This window comes from Dermacentor variabilis, chromosome 2 (assembly GCF_050947875.1).
Source record: "Dermacentor variabilis isolate Ectoservices chromosome 2, ASM5094787v1, whole genome shotgun sequence".
NCBI lineage: Eukaryota > Metazoa > Arthropoda > Arachnida > Ixodida > Ixodidae > Dermacentor > Dermacentor variabilis.
Window position 1 is genome coordinate 254,611,268 of NC_134569.1, and position 17,189 is coordinate 254,628,456.

Sequence of the window (17,189 nt, forward strand, 5' to 3'; positions counted from 1 at the left end):
TAAATCACTCTATATTTCAGCTTTCACATCGGCGTTCTTAAAAAAAAAATTTTTTTTTCATGTCTACAGTGCCAGCACAAAAGCCATGACCGCCGATGGGATGCGTCATAAACACACGTATATGTGCTATCGCCGAAGGCTCCAAGCACTAGACTGCGCTTCTCTGACGAAGACGTATGACTAGATAGACATGTTGACTGAAAGGCATCACTGAACTAAGAAAACGCTGCATATCCATCACGTGAAGAACAAGAAATGGCTATCGAAATCGGCAGTAACAGCCCATACAGCGTCCCGGGTCGGCAGTTGATTTAGGACTTTTTTGAAGTTGGAATATCAATCGCAAGTGAAAATCGATGCTGTGGCACTTCCGAGCATGCTACTGAATACGGAGACTACATTTTTCTTTGTAGTACAGGCGTGAGTTTTAGTTGCTGGGCGATAGCGCATCTACCATGTCTGTGCGAGACGTAGCTCTGCAAAACTAAAACTGCTTCTCGATTTTGACAAGGCAAGTCATCCATTTATGTTCTTCTGTTGGCGTGGCGTAGCGGTAGAGTACCGGGCTTGCACGTCGGATGTTCGAATCCTGGTCGGAGCACTTATACGGGTTTTCGTTTCTTTTTATTGCACTAAAACGCTCTTTGTTCCTTTCTGTATTCAAAAAAATATATATGGTGTCCATGCGCAGCATATTTAACGCGCTAGCGCTGTTTTTCGCACGAGTAGCCAGCGCCTCCTAGTACGCCGCGCCTGCCCAGCGCCGCAGCATCCAGCGCGCGGCGCTGGGCCCATAATCCGGTGCACAGGTTCCCAGTGGCACTGGGTTTTGCTATAGGGGTGCTATTAAATTTAAAGTTACAGGGAAGTCGTCCCTTCCAAAGGGATTATGCATGGCATTCCATTCCAGATTAGGAAAAAGAGAAGCAGAGCATATTGCTAGATCTATCAAATATGAGTTGTGTTGGATGCTTAATAGGTCGGCTCCTTCTTGTTAAACAGCAACCACAAGATGTAAGAACAAAATGTTCAATGAATCGCCCTCTTGCGTCGCATTGCGTATTACCCATAACGTGTTGTGTGCGCTAAAATCACCCACAATTACACCCACAAATGTAGGTTTTCGGAAGCTGATTAATGAGGTTAAAGAAATCTGTTTTTTGTAGGTGACAGTTTGAGGGTATATATATGGAACAAACCGTTACCAACCTATTCAAAAGGACCCCTCTAACTGACACTGCGACAAGGGGTGTCTGTAAAACTACGTGGCGACAAGTTACAGGCTTGTGAGGCGTTAGCCTCGTCACGGTCCTTTCGTAGGATTGCGTACTGACGAAGAAAGTTTGTTTGTGTGCGTTTTAGATGAGTCTCTTGAACACAGAGCAACCTTGAATTATATTTAGGTAGAAGTTCTCTAACATTCATGATGACCAGGAAGTCGAAAGCTTCTATGAAGACGTGGAATCGGCGGTGGGTAGAGTGAAAACTAAATACACTATACTAATGGGCGATTTTAATGCCAAGGTAGGCAAGAAGCAGGCAGGAGACAAGGCAGTGGGGGAATATGGCATAGGCACTAGGAATAGCAGGGGAGAGTTATTAGTAGAGTTTGCGGAACAGAATAATATGAGGATAATGAATACCTTCTTCCGCAAGCGGGATAGCCGAAAGTGGACGTGGAGGAGCCCGAACGGCGAGACTAGAAATGAAATAGACTTCATACTCTGCGCTAACCCTGGCATCATACAAGAGGTGGACGTGCTCGGCAAGGGGCGCTGCAGTGACCACAGGATGGTAAGAACTCGAATTAGCCTAGACCTGAGGAGGGAACGGAAGAAACTGGTACATAAGAAGCCGATCAATGAGGTAGCGGTAAGAGGGAAAATAGAGGAATTCCAGATCAAGCTACAGAACAGGTATTCAGCTTTAACTCAGGAAGAGAACCTTAGTGTTGAAGCAATGAACGAGAATCTTGTGGGCATCATTAAGGAGTGTGCAATGGAAGTCGGTGGTAACTCCGCTAGGCAGGATACCAACAAACTATCGCAGGAGACGAAAGATCTGATCAAGAAACGCCGATGTATGAAAGCATCTAACCCTACAGCTAGAATAGAACTGGCAGAACTTTCGAAGTTAATCAACAAGCGTAAGACAGCTGACATAAGGAAGTATAATATGGATAGAATTGAACATGCTCTAAGGAGCGGAGGAAGCCTAAAAACAGTGAAGAAGAAACTAGGAATTGGCAAGAATCAGATGTATGCGTTAAGAGACAAAGCCGGCAATATCATTACTAATATGCATGAGATAGTTCAAGTGGCTGAGGAGTTCTATAGAGATTTATACAGTACCAGTGGCACCCCCGACGATAATGGAAGAGAAAATAGTCTAGAGGAATTCGAAATCCCGAAGGTAACGCCGGACGAAGTAAAGAAAGCCTTAGGAGATATGCAAAGGGGGAAGGCAGCTGGGGAGGATCAGGTAACAGCAGATTTGTTGAAGGATGGTGGACAGATTGTTCTAGAGAAACTGGCCACCCTGTATACGCAATGCCTCATGACCTCGAGCGTACCGGAATCTTGGAAGAACGCTAACATAATCCTAATCCATAAGAAAGGAGACGCCAAAGACATGAAAAATTATAGACCGATCAGCTTACTGTCCGTTGCCTGCAAAGTATTTACTCAGGTAATTGCAAATAGAATCAGGAACACCTTAGACTTCTGTCAACCAAAGGACCAGGCAGGATTCCGTAAAGGCTACTCAACAATAGACCATATTCACACTATCAATCAAGTGATAGAGAAATGTGCAGAATATAACCAACCCTTATATATAGCTTTCATTGATTACGAGAAAGCGTTTGATTCAGTCGAAACCTCAGCAGTCATGGAGGCATTACGGAATCAGGGTGTAGATGAGCCATATGTAAAAATACTGGAAGATATCTATAGCGGCTCCACAGCCACCGTAGTCCTCCATAAAGCAAGCAACAAAATCCCAATAAAGAAAGGCGTCAGGCAGGGAGATACGATATCTCCAATGCTATTCACAGCGTGTTTACAGGAGGTATTCAGAGACCTCGATTGGGAAGAATTGGGGATAAAAGTTAATAGAGAATACCTTAGTAACTTACGATTCGCTGATGATATTGCCTTGCTTAGTAACTCAGGGGACCAATTGCAATGCATGCTCACTGACCTGGAGAGGCAAAGCAGAAGAGTGGGTCTAAAAATTATTATGCAGAAAACTAAAGTAGTGCTTAACAGTCTCGGGAGAGAACAGCAATTTACAATAGGCAACGAGGCACTGGAAGTCGTAAGGGAATACATCTACTTAGGGCACGTAGTGACGGCGGATCCGGATCATGAGACGGAAATAATCAGAAGAATAAGAATGGGCTGGAGTGCGTTTGGCAGGCAGTCCCAAATCATGAACAGCAGGTTGCCGTTATCCCTCAAGAGAAAAGTATATAATAGCTGTGTCTTACCAGTACTCACCGACGGGGCAGAAACCTGGAGGCTTACGAAAAGGGTTCTACTCAAATTGAGGACGACACAACGAGCTATGGAAAGAAGAATGATAGGTGTAACATTAAGGGATAAGAAAAGAGCAGATTGGGTGAGGGAACAAACGCGAGTTAATGACATCTTAGTTGAAATCAAGAAAAAGAAATGGGCATGGGCAGGACATGTAATGAGGAGGGAAGATAACCGATGGTCATTAAGGGTTACGGACTGGATCCCAAGGGAAGGGAAGCGTAGCAGGGGGCGGCAGAAAGTTAGGTGGGCGGATGAGATTAAGAAGTTTGCAGGGACGGCATGGCCACAATTAGTACATGACCGGGGTTGTTGGAGAAGTATGGGAGAGGCCTTTGCCCTGCAGTGGGCGTAACCAGGCTGCTGATGATGATGATGATGACGAATCAACCTTATAACATTCCATTGTAGTATTTGTGTCTCTATTATTCTATATGTGTTGTGTGCTGTGTGTTTAAGAGATGAGGATTATCTCACGAGCCCTTTCCAGGCGCCGTGACGCCGAGTTTTGTCTTTTTTGGAGCGACCGAGAAAGGCTCGCCGCTCCTTAGGCGTTGGTGTCACCGTCTGGCTGTTTGTTGTGTCCATTGCCTCTTGCGAGGCGCTGAACACGCGCACTTCCGAGCACTGTGTATGACGTGAAGGCCTCGGCACGTTGGACGAGATGTTTGAGGCCACCTGCCGGGAGGTCGAAGGTCCCTTCTTCTGGGGTGGCGGAACAGCACAACCTGTAGCCGCCGGGGGGGGCCGGATGACGTCACCGTCGGCTCACTGCGTGTGGGCCGGACAAGCGCCGGAAGCCGTTGTGTCGCCGACCCCTGACGCGTCACATCGGAAAATGCGTTCTTGGGAATGTAGGATACCCGCCTGCGTGCCTCGCCCTTGAGGCTGATGTTTTTCCTAGCATTAATTGCTACGATTTCCGTTTCTTTTTTCCAGGGTGGTCACGACCGTGAGTAGGCGGCGTGCTCCCCATCGCAGTTTACATAATGGAGAGAGTTCTCGCAAACTTCTGAGGTGTGTTCAAGGGCACTGCATTTCGCACGAGTTTGGCGGCTTCGGCCACCCTGCGAACTGTGGCCGAAACGCTGGCGTTTGAAACATCTGAGAGGATTTGGCACGTGTGGCCTAACACAGAGCTTGATGTACCCGGCCAGGATTGACTCGGGCAGGACGCTTGAACCGAAGGTGATTAACAGGTGCTTGGTTTGGATTTTTTGCATCGCACCTCATCTTAATTCTTTCGACATTACTAACATTCTGTTCACTGAAGCCATCCAAGAGTTCAGGCTCAGTGAGCTCCAGCAAGTCATCGTCCGAGACAACGCCGCTGGTGGTGCTCATAGTGCAGTGCGGCGTTACTGCTACTCGAGTTTCCCCAAATAGCATTAGTTTCGGCAGTTTCTCGAATCGCTTCTGATCGCGGAGCTCCAAGAGGAGATCACCGCTTTCCATCCTCGACGCCTTATAACCTGGGTCAAAAACGACAATCAAAGACTTTCAAACAAAAAGCAGTGAAACAATTTGCACTGGTTTGTCTGGTTTTTCAGAGTGAAATACATGGAAGCGGCGGAAGTTCTGGACTTGGCGTCTGAAAAATTTGAAGACATCTTCGGTGCGCCCTCGTTTCTGAGGGCGATCATGGAGCTTAGGGAAAGCATTATCCATAAGTATAGATAGGGCTTTCGGCAGCGAGGCCGGCCACCCACCATGGAGCCCCACTGGGGACGTGATAGAAGTTTCCCCAGGGAAAGCTCTGCCAACGCCAACCGTACATCGCTAACTATAACCAAATATAGCCTAACCAAGACTGGAGGCTCACAGAAGGTTAACTCTTGCCACCGGGAAACTCGGAAGAGAGAAGTGAAGAGAATACAGGAAAGATGGAAAGCGAGAGAGAAAGACGAAGATTGTAGAGAAGAATAGGAAAAGGCAACTACGGATTTCCCCCGGGTGGGTCAGGCTAGGGGTGCCGTCTACGTAAAGCCGAGGCCAAAGAGGTGTGTTGCCGCCGCCGAGGGGCCCTGAAGGTCAAAACATCCGGCATTGGCTCAACTCCCAGGATCCCCTTCTCCCCGGACACGGCAAAGCCGAGCACGCTTAGACGGGGTAGGTTCCAACCCCCCTGTGCTCGGATACATGGTGTCGCGACGCACCAAACGCCTGCTTACGCAGACGCCCCTGCGGAGCAAGTCATTACTTTCACTGCATATCAATATAAATAATAGACTAATTAACCACCGCTTCGTAATTAAGTTTTAAACTAAACACTTTAGCGCAAATGTTACAACCCATGAATCGAAGCCGGGATTTCGCAAGGCTACATCCACTTGGAACGAATTTCGAAACTGGCAGTAGTTTCGAGATAAGCGCAATGAAAGTGCTGTAAATATGCACGGTTGTTCCACTTACTTTAAGAAAAACGCATTTTATACATTGAAACTCAAAGGTTACTGCAACACCAATGCAATTTGTCGCAAGCTTTCGGAAGGCATTCACCGAAACTGGTGTCTTCTGCTGAATTTGTTCCAAGTGGTTATGAGTTAAAAGACACCGCCTACAATTTGTTAATTCAAATATGTGGGGTAAATTAATTTGTTTAAAATGCAATTAGTAAAATAACACTAATTAGTCAGATATTCACTTAGATTTTTATGCAAATAGTGTTTGTCGCGGAGAGTAAGCTAAGTCAAGAAGTAGAGTTTGCGAATATGTCGCGTGATTTTTCTTTTACTAAAAAACAAAACATACTGCATATAGGTGTGTATATTTTCACCAAATTTTTATCCTTCAAGCCAACACCTGATGTGTTAACGATGAGGACGGCTCGTACAAATACCCGCTTGGACAACAAAGTTCATCATTCTCTCTCTCTCTCTCTCTCTCTCTCTCTCTCTCTCTCTCTCTCTCTCTCTCATGTTTTCGTGTGGCCTTCTTGCAGTAGCGATAGCCTCGTATACAAAGATGTGGCTTCAATCCTTACCGCAATTCGACAGGGTAATGAGAATTGAACTTCTTACACATCATGCGAAACAGACGGCGATCATAGCGTGCAGTGAACGCCCAGACTTCTTTTTGTTCGGGACCTTTAGCAATTTTGACTTTCTTGGCTGCGTGCTTCAACGGTCGTATGATTCCTTGTCCAACAATATGCCCCAGGAGCATGTCGCCACAGAGCCGATCCCCCATTTCCTTGACTCCGCTGCTTGGGCACTCGCACTCTTTGGAAAACACAATTAGGGGCCCCTAGACGTTCTTCCCATGTTCCTATGGCACTAGAGCCGCATGCGAAGGCGAAGTCAAATTCATAAATATAGTAACTTCCGCTAAGCCGGGCACACAAAATGTCTGCTCCATGGCTAGCTTCGCTGTCGCGGATAACCAAATGATGGAGTTGACCCAGTTGGCACGTAAGGCCACCGAATAATTTATTATGATGTTATTGTCAGTTGGAGTCCTGTTATTTCTGATACTGGGTTGGTATTGTTCAATGAATACAACCATTATGGGATTTTCGTCGTCATTTTCGTTTCACTCAATATGGCTTCTACTGAAGCTAGTTGCTGTGACGTCGTTCTGATGATTGCGCCGTACTTTTCGCACAAAGGATAGCGTAAATAAAGCGGACATTGTGCACTAGTTTGTCCGTTTCAGTTACGTTGTCCTTTTTTTGAAAAGTACAGCGCAGTAAACAGAACGATTATTCTCGATCACCGAAGTCCCCCCAACAAGCGTCTTTGTTGGTTTTGCAGACCCAGCATGTTATCTACCACAGAGCAGCATCGTAAAAATTATTATTTTCTTTAGAAACCAGAGAGCACAACGAAGACAAAAAGCCCTTGAGCGGACATGTACAAGTCCGGACGACAGCACGCGCAAACATGCGAGAAAGCAGCTTCGAAATACCTTTCTGTAAACGAGGCTGCAGCACGCGATGCGAATACGCATGCCCATTCTCTGCATGTTGAAAAAGTACGGGTGGTGCGTGAAGATGTGCATTCCTCCCAGGATGGAGACCCCAGCCGCTGATAAGTAGAACTCAGTCTTGCTGATTGACTCCGGGGCGGCGAAGTAGCGCACCACCCATCCCAGCATCACTGGCTGCATCACATTCTTGAAGCACTCCTGCGGGCAGAGATGAAAAAGGCGTATTTATTGTGGAACAAAAATACCTCAGTAACTCAGGGGACCAATTGCAATGCATGCTCACTGACCTGGAGAGGCAAAGCAGAAGAGTGGGTCTAAAAATTAATATGCAGAAAACTAAAGTACTGCTTAACAGTCTCGGGAGAGAACAGCAATTTACAATAGGCAGCGAGGCACTGGAAGTCGTAAGGGAATACATCTACTTAGGGCAGGTAGTGACGGTGGATCCGGATCATGAGACGGAAATAATCAGAAGAATAAGAATGGGCTGGAGTGCGTTTGGCAGGCAGTCCCAAATCATGAACAGCAGGTTGCCGTTATCCCTCAAGAGAAAAGTATATAATAGCTGTGTCTTACCAGTACTCACCGACGGGGCAGAAACCTGGAGGCTTACGAAAAGGGTTCTACTCAAATTGAGGACGACACAACGTGCTATGGAAAGAAGAATGATAGGTGTAACGTTAAGGGATAAGAAAAGAGCAGATTGGGTGAGGGAACAAACGCAAGTTAATGACATCTTAGTTGAAATCAAGAAAAAGAAATGGGCATGGGCAGGACATGTAATGAGGAGGGAAGATAACCGATGGTCATTAAGGGTTACGGACTGGATCCCAAGGGAAGGGAAGCGTAGCAGGGGGCGGCAGAAAGTTAGGTGGGCGGATGAGATCAAGAAGTTTGCAGGGACGGCATGGCCACAATTAGTACATGACCGGGGTTGTTGGAGAAGTAAGGGAGAGGCCTTTGCCCTGCAGTGGGCGTAACCAGGCTGATGATGATGATGATGATGAAAAATACCTCTGCACTCCCTCAATGCAATCCTTTTTGCGTGCCCATTCTACACTCCATTTACCTAGAAGAGTCAGAGGCATTAAACCTGCTCATCATTTCCTTAAAACCGCTCATAACGAAGCGCGAGAAAAGCACCACAGTGTGTTGGTTTTCTCGTGTGCGAAAGGGACCTCTGTACCTCTTGACATAGAAAACGCGATTCCAATAATGTTCATGTGAAAAGGAATTGTGTTTGGTCTCACACATATGTCAGCGGTGGCTTTCTCAACAGCACATACTGTGAAATTGCGCAATATCCATTGACTGAAGCTTGTGTTCCTATCCGCCTCCTGTCTACTCGCTGCCTAATGAAGTAGGTGGCGAGTTTAATCAGTGGCCTCCGAGCTGACGTGCTGTACCCCATCGTAGGTGACCATTAAGGTAAGCGCCACTGGTATCGAAATTGTACGCATTGGGGCAAGGATCTTCTAAAAAATAATTATTCTCGAGTCAACAATATGACGCTAAAGTCTGAAGGGCTCCGCATGTGGGTTTACATAGGATTGCCCACCATCCATGTATGGGACGCGTCCCTACACGAAAACAGCCCGCGAACTCGGGAGTGTGAAGTGGGGAAGTGGCTATAAGCGATGCCTCATGGGCAGTACATTGCATAGGTCGGTTTCGCTGACATGACACCAGTCTCCATACATATCTGCAATTCCATTTCGACATGGTAGCCCAGGCAAATCAGAAATAAATAACTCGCATGCGTACATAAATTTAGACACTATAAAGATGAAAAAATGCTGGCATGCTGGTATCCAGCTTTATGGATAATGATGATTTCTCATTGATTACGAGAAAGCGTTTGATTCAGTCGAAACCTCAGCAGTCATGGAGGCATTACGGAATCAGGGTGTAGATGAGCCATATGTAAAAATACTGGAAGATATCTATAGCGGCTCCACAGCCACCGTAGTCCTCCATAAAGCAAGCAACAAAATCCCAATAAAGAAAGGCGTCAGGCAGGGAGATACGATATCTCCAATGCTATTCACAGCGTGTTTACAAGAGGTATTATGAGACCTGGATTGGGAAGAATTGGGGATAAATGTTACTGGAGAATACCTTAGTAACTTGCGATTTGCTGATGATATTGCCTCGCTTAGTAACTCAGGGGACCAATTGCAATGCATGCTCACTGACCTGGAGAGGCAAAGCAGAACAGTGGGTCTAAAAATTAATATGCAGAAAACTAAAGTAATGCTTAACAGTCTCGGGAGAGAACAGCAATTTACAATAGGCAGCGAGGCACTGGAAGTCGTAAGGGAATACATCTACTTAGGGCAGGTAGTGACGGCGGATCCGGATCATGAGACGGAAATAATCAGAAGAATAAGAATGGGCTGGAGTGCGTTTGGCAGGCATTCTCAAATCATGAACAGCAGGTTGCCGTTATCCCTCAAGAGAAAAGTATATAATAGCTGTGTCTTACCAGTACTCACCTACGGGGCAGAAACCTGGAGGCTTACGAAAATGGTTCTACTCAAATTGAGGACGACACAGCGAGCTATGGAAAGAAGAATGATAGGTGTAACGTTAAGGGATAAGAAAAGAGCAGATTGGGTGAGGGAACAAACGCGAGTTAATGACATCTTAGTTGAAATCAAGAAACAGAAATGGGCATGGGCAGGACATGTAATGAGGAGGGAAGATAACCGATGGTCATTAAGGGTTACGGACTGGATCCCAAGGGAAGGGAAGCGTAGCAGGGGGCGGCAGAAAGTTAGGTGGGCGGATGAGATTAAGAAGTTTGCAGGGACGGCATGGCCACAATTAGTACATGACCGGGGTTGTTGGAGAAGTATGGGAGAGGCCTTTGCCCTGCAGTGGGCGTAACCAGGCTGATGATGATGATGATTTCAACAGGTAACACTACACTTATCGCAGTTTGGCATTTTACCTATCTCCTTGAGCTTTTCTTTCTTCAGTAAAACCTCAATCTCTATATTGTACCTGTGCCCGTGACAACTACGGTTCCATCAATTTCTTCGCAACTTTTTTCATCAGTTCTCTGAACATACCTTGTTCATCTCGACTGATAACCAGTTACTGCTCCATCCTCTTAGAATATCAGTGCTCCAGGAAGGCGGATTTATCATGTGGGTCTTACTGGTGATTGCATTGGCATACAATGACAATGTGCTAAGTCATTTCCCGACTTTGGATGTGACCCGCTGTGATTGTGTAGTGGGTTGGTGTTGCGCTACGAAGTACGAGATCGCGGGATCGAATCCCGGCCACGGCGGCCGCGTGTCGGTGGGGGCAAAAACACCCGTGCACTTAGACTGAGATACACGTTAAAGAACTCTAGGAGGTGAAAATTAATCTGGAGACCCGCACTGCATCGTGCCTCTTAATCGGATCGTGGTTTTTGTCACGTAAAAGCCTACGATTGAATTCTTATACTTTAATATTATAACTCTGCTGTAGTCTCATGTATGGTCCATTATTACTTTTTTGTCCTCAGGCAGCCAGCTGGCGCCTCAACTAGCAGGGCACTACTCTTTGTGTTATCATACAGATCGTTCCCGCTGATTTCTTTCTTGCTGCATTTGTAAATCATCATGCTCGTTTTTTGTTTCCGTCCTTTGTATTCAATTTACCGTCTTTGTTTTTTTCACTTTCGTTTTGATGGTTCTTAGTTCTCTGTTTATCTTTCAGTTATCCTGTACTTGATTACTAACTTTCTTCACCTCTTCCTCTATTCCGTGTTCACGCTTTTGGGGCAAAAGTATTCGTGAACTTGAAACAAAGTTTTCTCTCAGCTTATCTCACATCAAAAAGAGGCTGAACCTTTAACTGCCTTGTTTGTTGTCTGGGCCCAGAACGCCAATCGGGCCACCGTCGTCGCACGATGTGCGCTCCCCGCTCAGCGTGGTGCCACCTTTTACACTTACATACAATTGCATTTTTACAATGTGAAGATACGCAATGCGGGACATCACACAACCACGTTTGGCTAGCACGCGCGCGTGCACAGTAATGGCACTCTCGATCACTTTCCTTTTCTCCAAACTGGCCGAGAATTCACAGCATACGGCTGGTGTCATAAGAAAACTGTGTGTAACAATGAAACTCGGAATCTCACTGCCAACGATGGGCGGTTGAATCAGCCAGTGATTCAGAAAGTCATGCCACTGCAGCATTAGCTTGCGTGGCTCAGCAGCGTGCCCTGTTAACTGTTTATAATGGTATGCGCTTTGCGTTTTAAGCGAAGCTTTCTTTGCCTTTTCCTTCGACTTTCCCACTGATGCCGCCGCTGTGGCTGTTGCTGGTCGGCCCACCGCGACGGGAGGTGCATGGTTCAAAGCGCGTATATACATGAAAGGACCATGGCAAAGAAGAAAAGAGACGCGAGGAACTCGTTTCTACCGAACCGCGGCAGCTCCCCGGTCGTCGTCACTTTCGTCTCTCGACAGCTGTAATTATCCGTGACCCCCCCCCCCCCGAACGCTTACCTTTCTACCAATGTTCAAGCCCAGAGGGAAGCTATATAGAATGGAAGAAAGGAAGGGAGGGGGGGGAGACAATGGGTAGAACAGACGCAGTCGCGAGACGAGTGAAAAGCAGCCTTGCCACTCTTCCCTTGCAGTTCCCATACAAATACAAGGGGTGGGGTGCATAGGGGAAAGGTGGCGTGAGAAGGCAAGCAAACGCTGGATAAACTGATGTTGAAGGCACAGTACGGTGCGTTTCTGCTATTTCTGAAAAATAAAACCATGCAAATATGTCTTGCGGACAACTTACGCATGGCGTGCAGAAGCAGAGCCGCATTCATTAAAGCGCACCACAGGGTCTAGGCGACGCAGTGGAATCGGTCGCACGTCAAATGAACACTTCTGTGCCCGCCGCGATAGCTTCACGGCTATGGCATTGCTCGAGGTCACGTATTTGACCAAGGCAGCCGCATTTCGACGGGGCGAAATAAAAAATGCTCATGCACTTCGATTTAGGGACTCGTTAAAGAATACCACAGCGCCAAAATTAAGCCGGAGTGTGCCACTACTGCCTGCCTCATAATCATATCGTGGTTTTGGCACCTACAGCCCTATTTCCAATTCAAGTTTAATGCTTCTGCCACGATGCGATGTCCCATGTGAGGCGCTGACAATGTTCAACCCTCTCAGACATTACGAAATATGGCGTACAACAAAGCCTCAAGCAAACACCTCTCCCTTTGTGTTTTGTGTACTGCGGAGACAAACAGCAGTGGTGCACGCAAGGTGGCGTTTAGCATCAACTCTTGTGTTGGACAAAACGTTGAAGGAAATAAACATTCGCCGTCCACATCACCGATAATTATCGTGAATCAAAGGAAGCAGCACAGAAAGATTCGCTTACATCGATTCCCGCAGTGCGTGGGATCTGCGTAATTTTCTCTTTACTAAATAATTTACCAATAATGCCACTTGTTGAACATCATTCGAACGTGGAGGATGCTTTGCAGCGTCACGCGTCGTAAGAGTGCGAGATCACGTTGCCTGACGAAGTTCTTGAACGCCATTAGTGCAACTTTATGACCCAGCTATACTATAACAAACTGGGGAGCATTTTATTTCGCTTGTAGGCCGCATGCGCTGTGGTTTGGAACCGCACATGTGGCGCCATCTGGAGGAAGCGGCTGAGAAAATCTCATGTTACCGGCACGCAGTCATGCGGTGTTGGCTCCTAGAAGCGAAAAACTGAGCGCGCAGCCAAGAGAGGCACTTCTCTGTGTGGCTCCGGCTACGGGTGTTGCCAACAAACAGGAAAACAACCCGAAAGATAGCACAGGAAGAGAGAAGTTGTCCCATTATCCTGAAAATATTGTGCTGCGTTGGATTAGAGCTGTACGGTTCGCGAATTTTCATCATAAGCACCAGTCATGTAAGCATTTCTACAGTTTAGGGCATTTTTACGATATTGACTGTGATTATTCCACCAAAACTTTGTGCGTGTTTTTTAACCTTCATTTTAATGCAGTCTACAACAGCATCTGCCCGTTTGAGAAATTATACACTGCACCTGTCACATTTGCTCGTCTCATTGCAGGTTGCAATAGAACTGCTTGTTGGCCTGGTTGGTGCCTGGTAAAAGTCATGGTTTTTTTTGCCGCAAGTTAAAACACACACAAAAGGAAGTCACATAGGCATGCGTGTTGTCTTGTATGTGTCTTCTTTTTGTGTGTGTTTTAACTTGCGGCAAAAACACGTCTTTTATCATTGCAGGTTATTGGCCGTATAGGAAGCAGGAAGAAAAAACGATGCTGATCTTTTGTTGGCGTTTCCCACTTACAACACATTCTTTTCACCATTATTATGCTGTTGGCAAACAAACATACTTATCATACGCGGTGCACTTTGACATAAAATGCGAGCAACGTCATTTCGACGGAAACAATCCTAGATGCACTTGCCTTATTTTCAAAAAATGGACTTCAACTAACGTTTACAGATCTATTTCCCACTGCGCTTCGTCGTCCAGTCCCCTTCCACGCAAAGGGGAACCCAACGAAGCCCGACGGTTCATTTACTAGCTCGCGCATACTGTGAATGCTAGACAATGCTTCGAAGCATCCCCCTCGGCTTTCTGTGCTACCACTCCAATCCTCCTTTCCAGCCTTCCATTGAAAATAAACAGCACATCAATAACGCACTGGCTCCTGCGTGAGTAGCTGACGCACGCAGCAAGTCCGCCAATATGCCATATTGGAAGCATTTTTTTTAATTACCCGCGAAGAAAAGAAACAACTTGCACGACGCAAGATTTGCTCCCATAATATACCTGCTGTACTCGCAGTTTCATCTAATCTGATTCGGCACCCAAAATGAAAGCACGAACGGGAGTACACCCAACAAGAGAAAGAGCTCGCAAGCCAGCCCAAGATAACGTCGGCCTTCACTGCTGGCTGCAGCTCCGTGCCTGTTCATCGAAATGCTGCTCTTGACGGTGCAATAATCCACACGATTCGCGCTGACATGGAGCCCTTCCGTGTTTACGAGAGGGAGGGATTCAAATGATTCATAGCGGTAAGTTTGACAATATTGTAAGCCGCCTTTCATCAAAGTACCTGCTCTCTATTCTTTCAAATTCAAGTCAAACCAATGTCGCCTTATGTCATCTCAATCAATTCGCGGACCATTTCCTATGTCCGAACCAACATATTTCTTGGCGTAATTATTGACCGAGGCCTCTGTGCGAGCCTACATGAAACGGCGCCTGACAGCAACTTCCCAGTTGTTTAAATACCTTGCAGGAAAGACGTGGGGGACGTCAGTAGACGCAATGCTAAAACTCTACAGAACTCTCTTTCTCGGTTTTTTAAGATATAGTTTACCTCTACTTAACAACACCTGCAAGACAAATATTTGTGTTCTGCAGGCAGTACAAGCTCAAGAACTCAGAATTTGCCTTGGTTTGCCCAGATGCACGTCAACAAAGGCAACTATTTCGATTACTCGGGACCATCCAATGCAAACTCACATTACAGTGGAAGCCCTGAGAACGCAGATCAGACATTTCGCACGTGCCCCCTATCACCACCTTGCAACACTACCTTCAGACAGGCACCAAGCATCATTTTCTAAAACTATCGTCATGTAAAACGACACCCTTCTCTCGGGCTTCACCGCAGCATCTAAACCATCAATAACCCCTGGGGTCTTATTAGGTCTTATCAGCCCCACAGTACATCTCAGTGAACCAGAAATCAGGAAAAAGTCTGAGCTGTTGTCGCCTGTTCTGAAACACCTGCTTGTGCTTCTTCTGCATAAGAGGTATGCAGACAGTGCATATTTATACTAATGGTTGCACAAACATCCAGTGTTCATCCGGTGCTGTGCTTGTCCCAGCAAGAGCTATTACCATCAGCTTTAGGACTGACCACCCAAGGACATCGACATCTGCGGAATTAGTTGCTCTTCGCGCAGCACTTTGTTTCGTCAATCGGGAACCACCTCAATAATGGTCAATCTTCAGTGACTCAAAGGCAGCCCTACAATCTGTGCTATCAGCTGTGCGTCGCGGACCTTACAAACGGCTCGCATTCCATATTAGATGCCTACTCCATACATCACATGAGAAAGGACACCACGTGACGTTTCAGTGGCTGCCAAGTCACTGCGGCGTCATAGAAAAAGAAGAAGCCATAATGCCGCTCGGGAAGCTCTTCAAGACACACAGGAAGAGGCCATACCACTTTCATGGTCCGACGCAGCCAGCAGACTTCGAGTGCTTGCACAGGAGATCACGCTCTCTCTATGGTGCGCACTAAGCAGCCAGACCAACCGGAGCAATCGCCAATACGACCTTCCCTCTATGATGCACCTCTTTATGCCAACTGGACTCCGCCGAAGTGAGGCCACTCTGTTTTATCGCTCGTGGCCAAGGGTGGCCTTTATGAAATCTTACTCATTTCGCATTGGAATGGCCGACAATGCTCTCTGCAATGCCTAACTTTGCGAGGAGACGCTGGAACTCATCCTGTGCGACTGTCCTGAATATAATGTTCAGAGACAGTCCCTGGCGTCCGTTCTAGCGCACCTTGACAATAGAACATGGTCAGTTGCAACAATTTTCACACATCGCCGACAGGAGACATCGCAGCTGAAGGCGACCAAGAGACTACTTCAGTTTATGAAAGAGACGGGCTTGGACAAGCGGCTGTGACAGTGATGTCACGTACCACGCAAGAGTGACGGAGTGTAACTGACAATGTTTGTGCTGTGCTATGTGCTCTCTGTCCCTCCTCCCCATCTTTCATCATATTGTCTTCATTTTCATATAGTCTTCCTATCGTTTTCATCATTCATGATGAAAACGATAGGAAGACGATGTGCTCACGTGGATGCCGCCACCTTCATGTTCTTCGGCGCCTGCCTTTATAAGAAGATTGTCGCTAAGAGATCACTTCAGTGGGCACGTCATCTGGCCTCCCGTCCGGATCATGCTAAATCCGCTGCTGCTTTTTTCGCAGGTCAGTAACACTTGTTCTACGACTAAAACGAGTACTCGTTGCTTAGTCCAGCTAACGTGCCCCCATAGTGTTTTATGCCTTTGTACGCGCTAAAAAATTTCATTTCACTGCTCGCGTTGTGTGGTGACAAAGAACCCAACCCAGTCCCTACTACGGAACAGTTGCTAAAACGGCTTATTGATGGTCAAAAGAGCATTAATCAAAGATTCGACAACATCGAAGCTAAACTAAAGGAGGTCGACGCGTCTGTGGCAATAGCGAACGAAACGGGGGCGAAAGTTTGTTGCCTAGTGTTACGTTTCGCCTACGACGCGCGGTATAGCCGGCGCGGATGCAACGGACGCTGGGGCTTCGTTCAAAGCGGCAGACATTTTGGCCCGTTCGGCGCCGCCGCTACGCCTCCCCGCCAAGCGCGTCCAGGCATGTTCCAATGCCACGTGTCTTCGGTGTGCGTGTGTGTGTGTGTGCATGTTGGTGCCCACGCTTGTCAAAGCGCGGCAGCCGGGGAGAGGGGCTCCCCCAACTCTGAAGCGAGGAGGTCTGAACGGCGCCGGCCCGGCGGATGCGTCACCTACTCTTCCCAGCGTGCCCGAGCGGCGCCGGCCCGGCGGATGCGTCACCTACTCTTCCCAATGTTCCCGAGCGGCGCCGGCCCGGCGGATGCGCCACCTACTCATCCCAACGTGCCCGAGCGGCGCCGGCCCGGCGGATGCGCC

At 47.2% G+C, this 17,189-nt stretch overlaps 1 protein-coding gene across 2 annotated transcripts in view; it reads right to left on the reverse strand.

Moving 5' to 3' along the window:
• LOC142573242 (ATP-binding cassette subfamily C member 4-like) overlaps positions 1-17,189 on the reverse strand; it is a 495,730-nt gene that overhangs the window by 390,774 nt on the left and 87,767 nt on the right. For both annotated transcript variants that reach the window (XM_075682847.1, XM_075682846.1), the window contains exon 4: positions 7,446-7,664. In XM_075682847.1, coding sequence (XP_075538962.1) covers positions 7,446-7,664 — 219 coding nt within the window. The remainder of the gene's footprint in view (positions 1-7,445; positions 7,665-17,189) is intronic.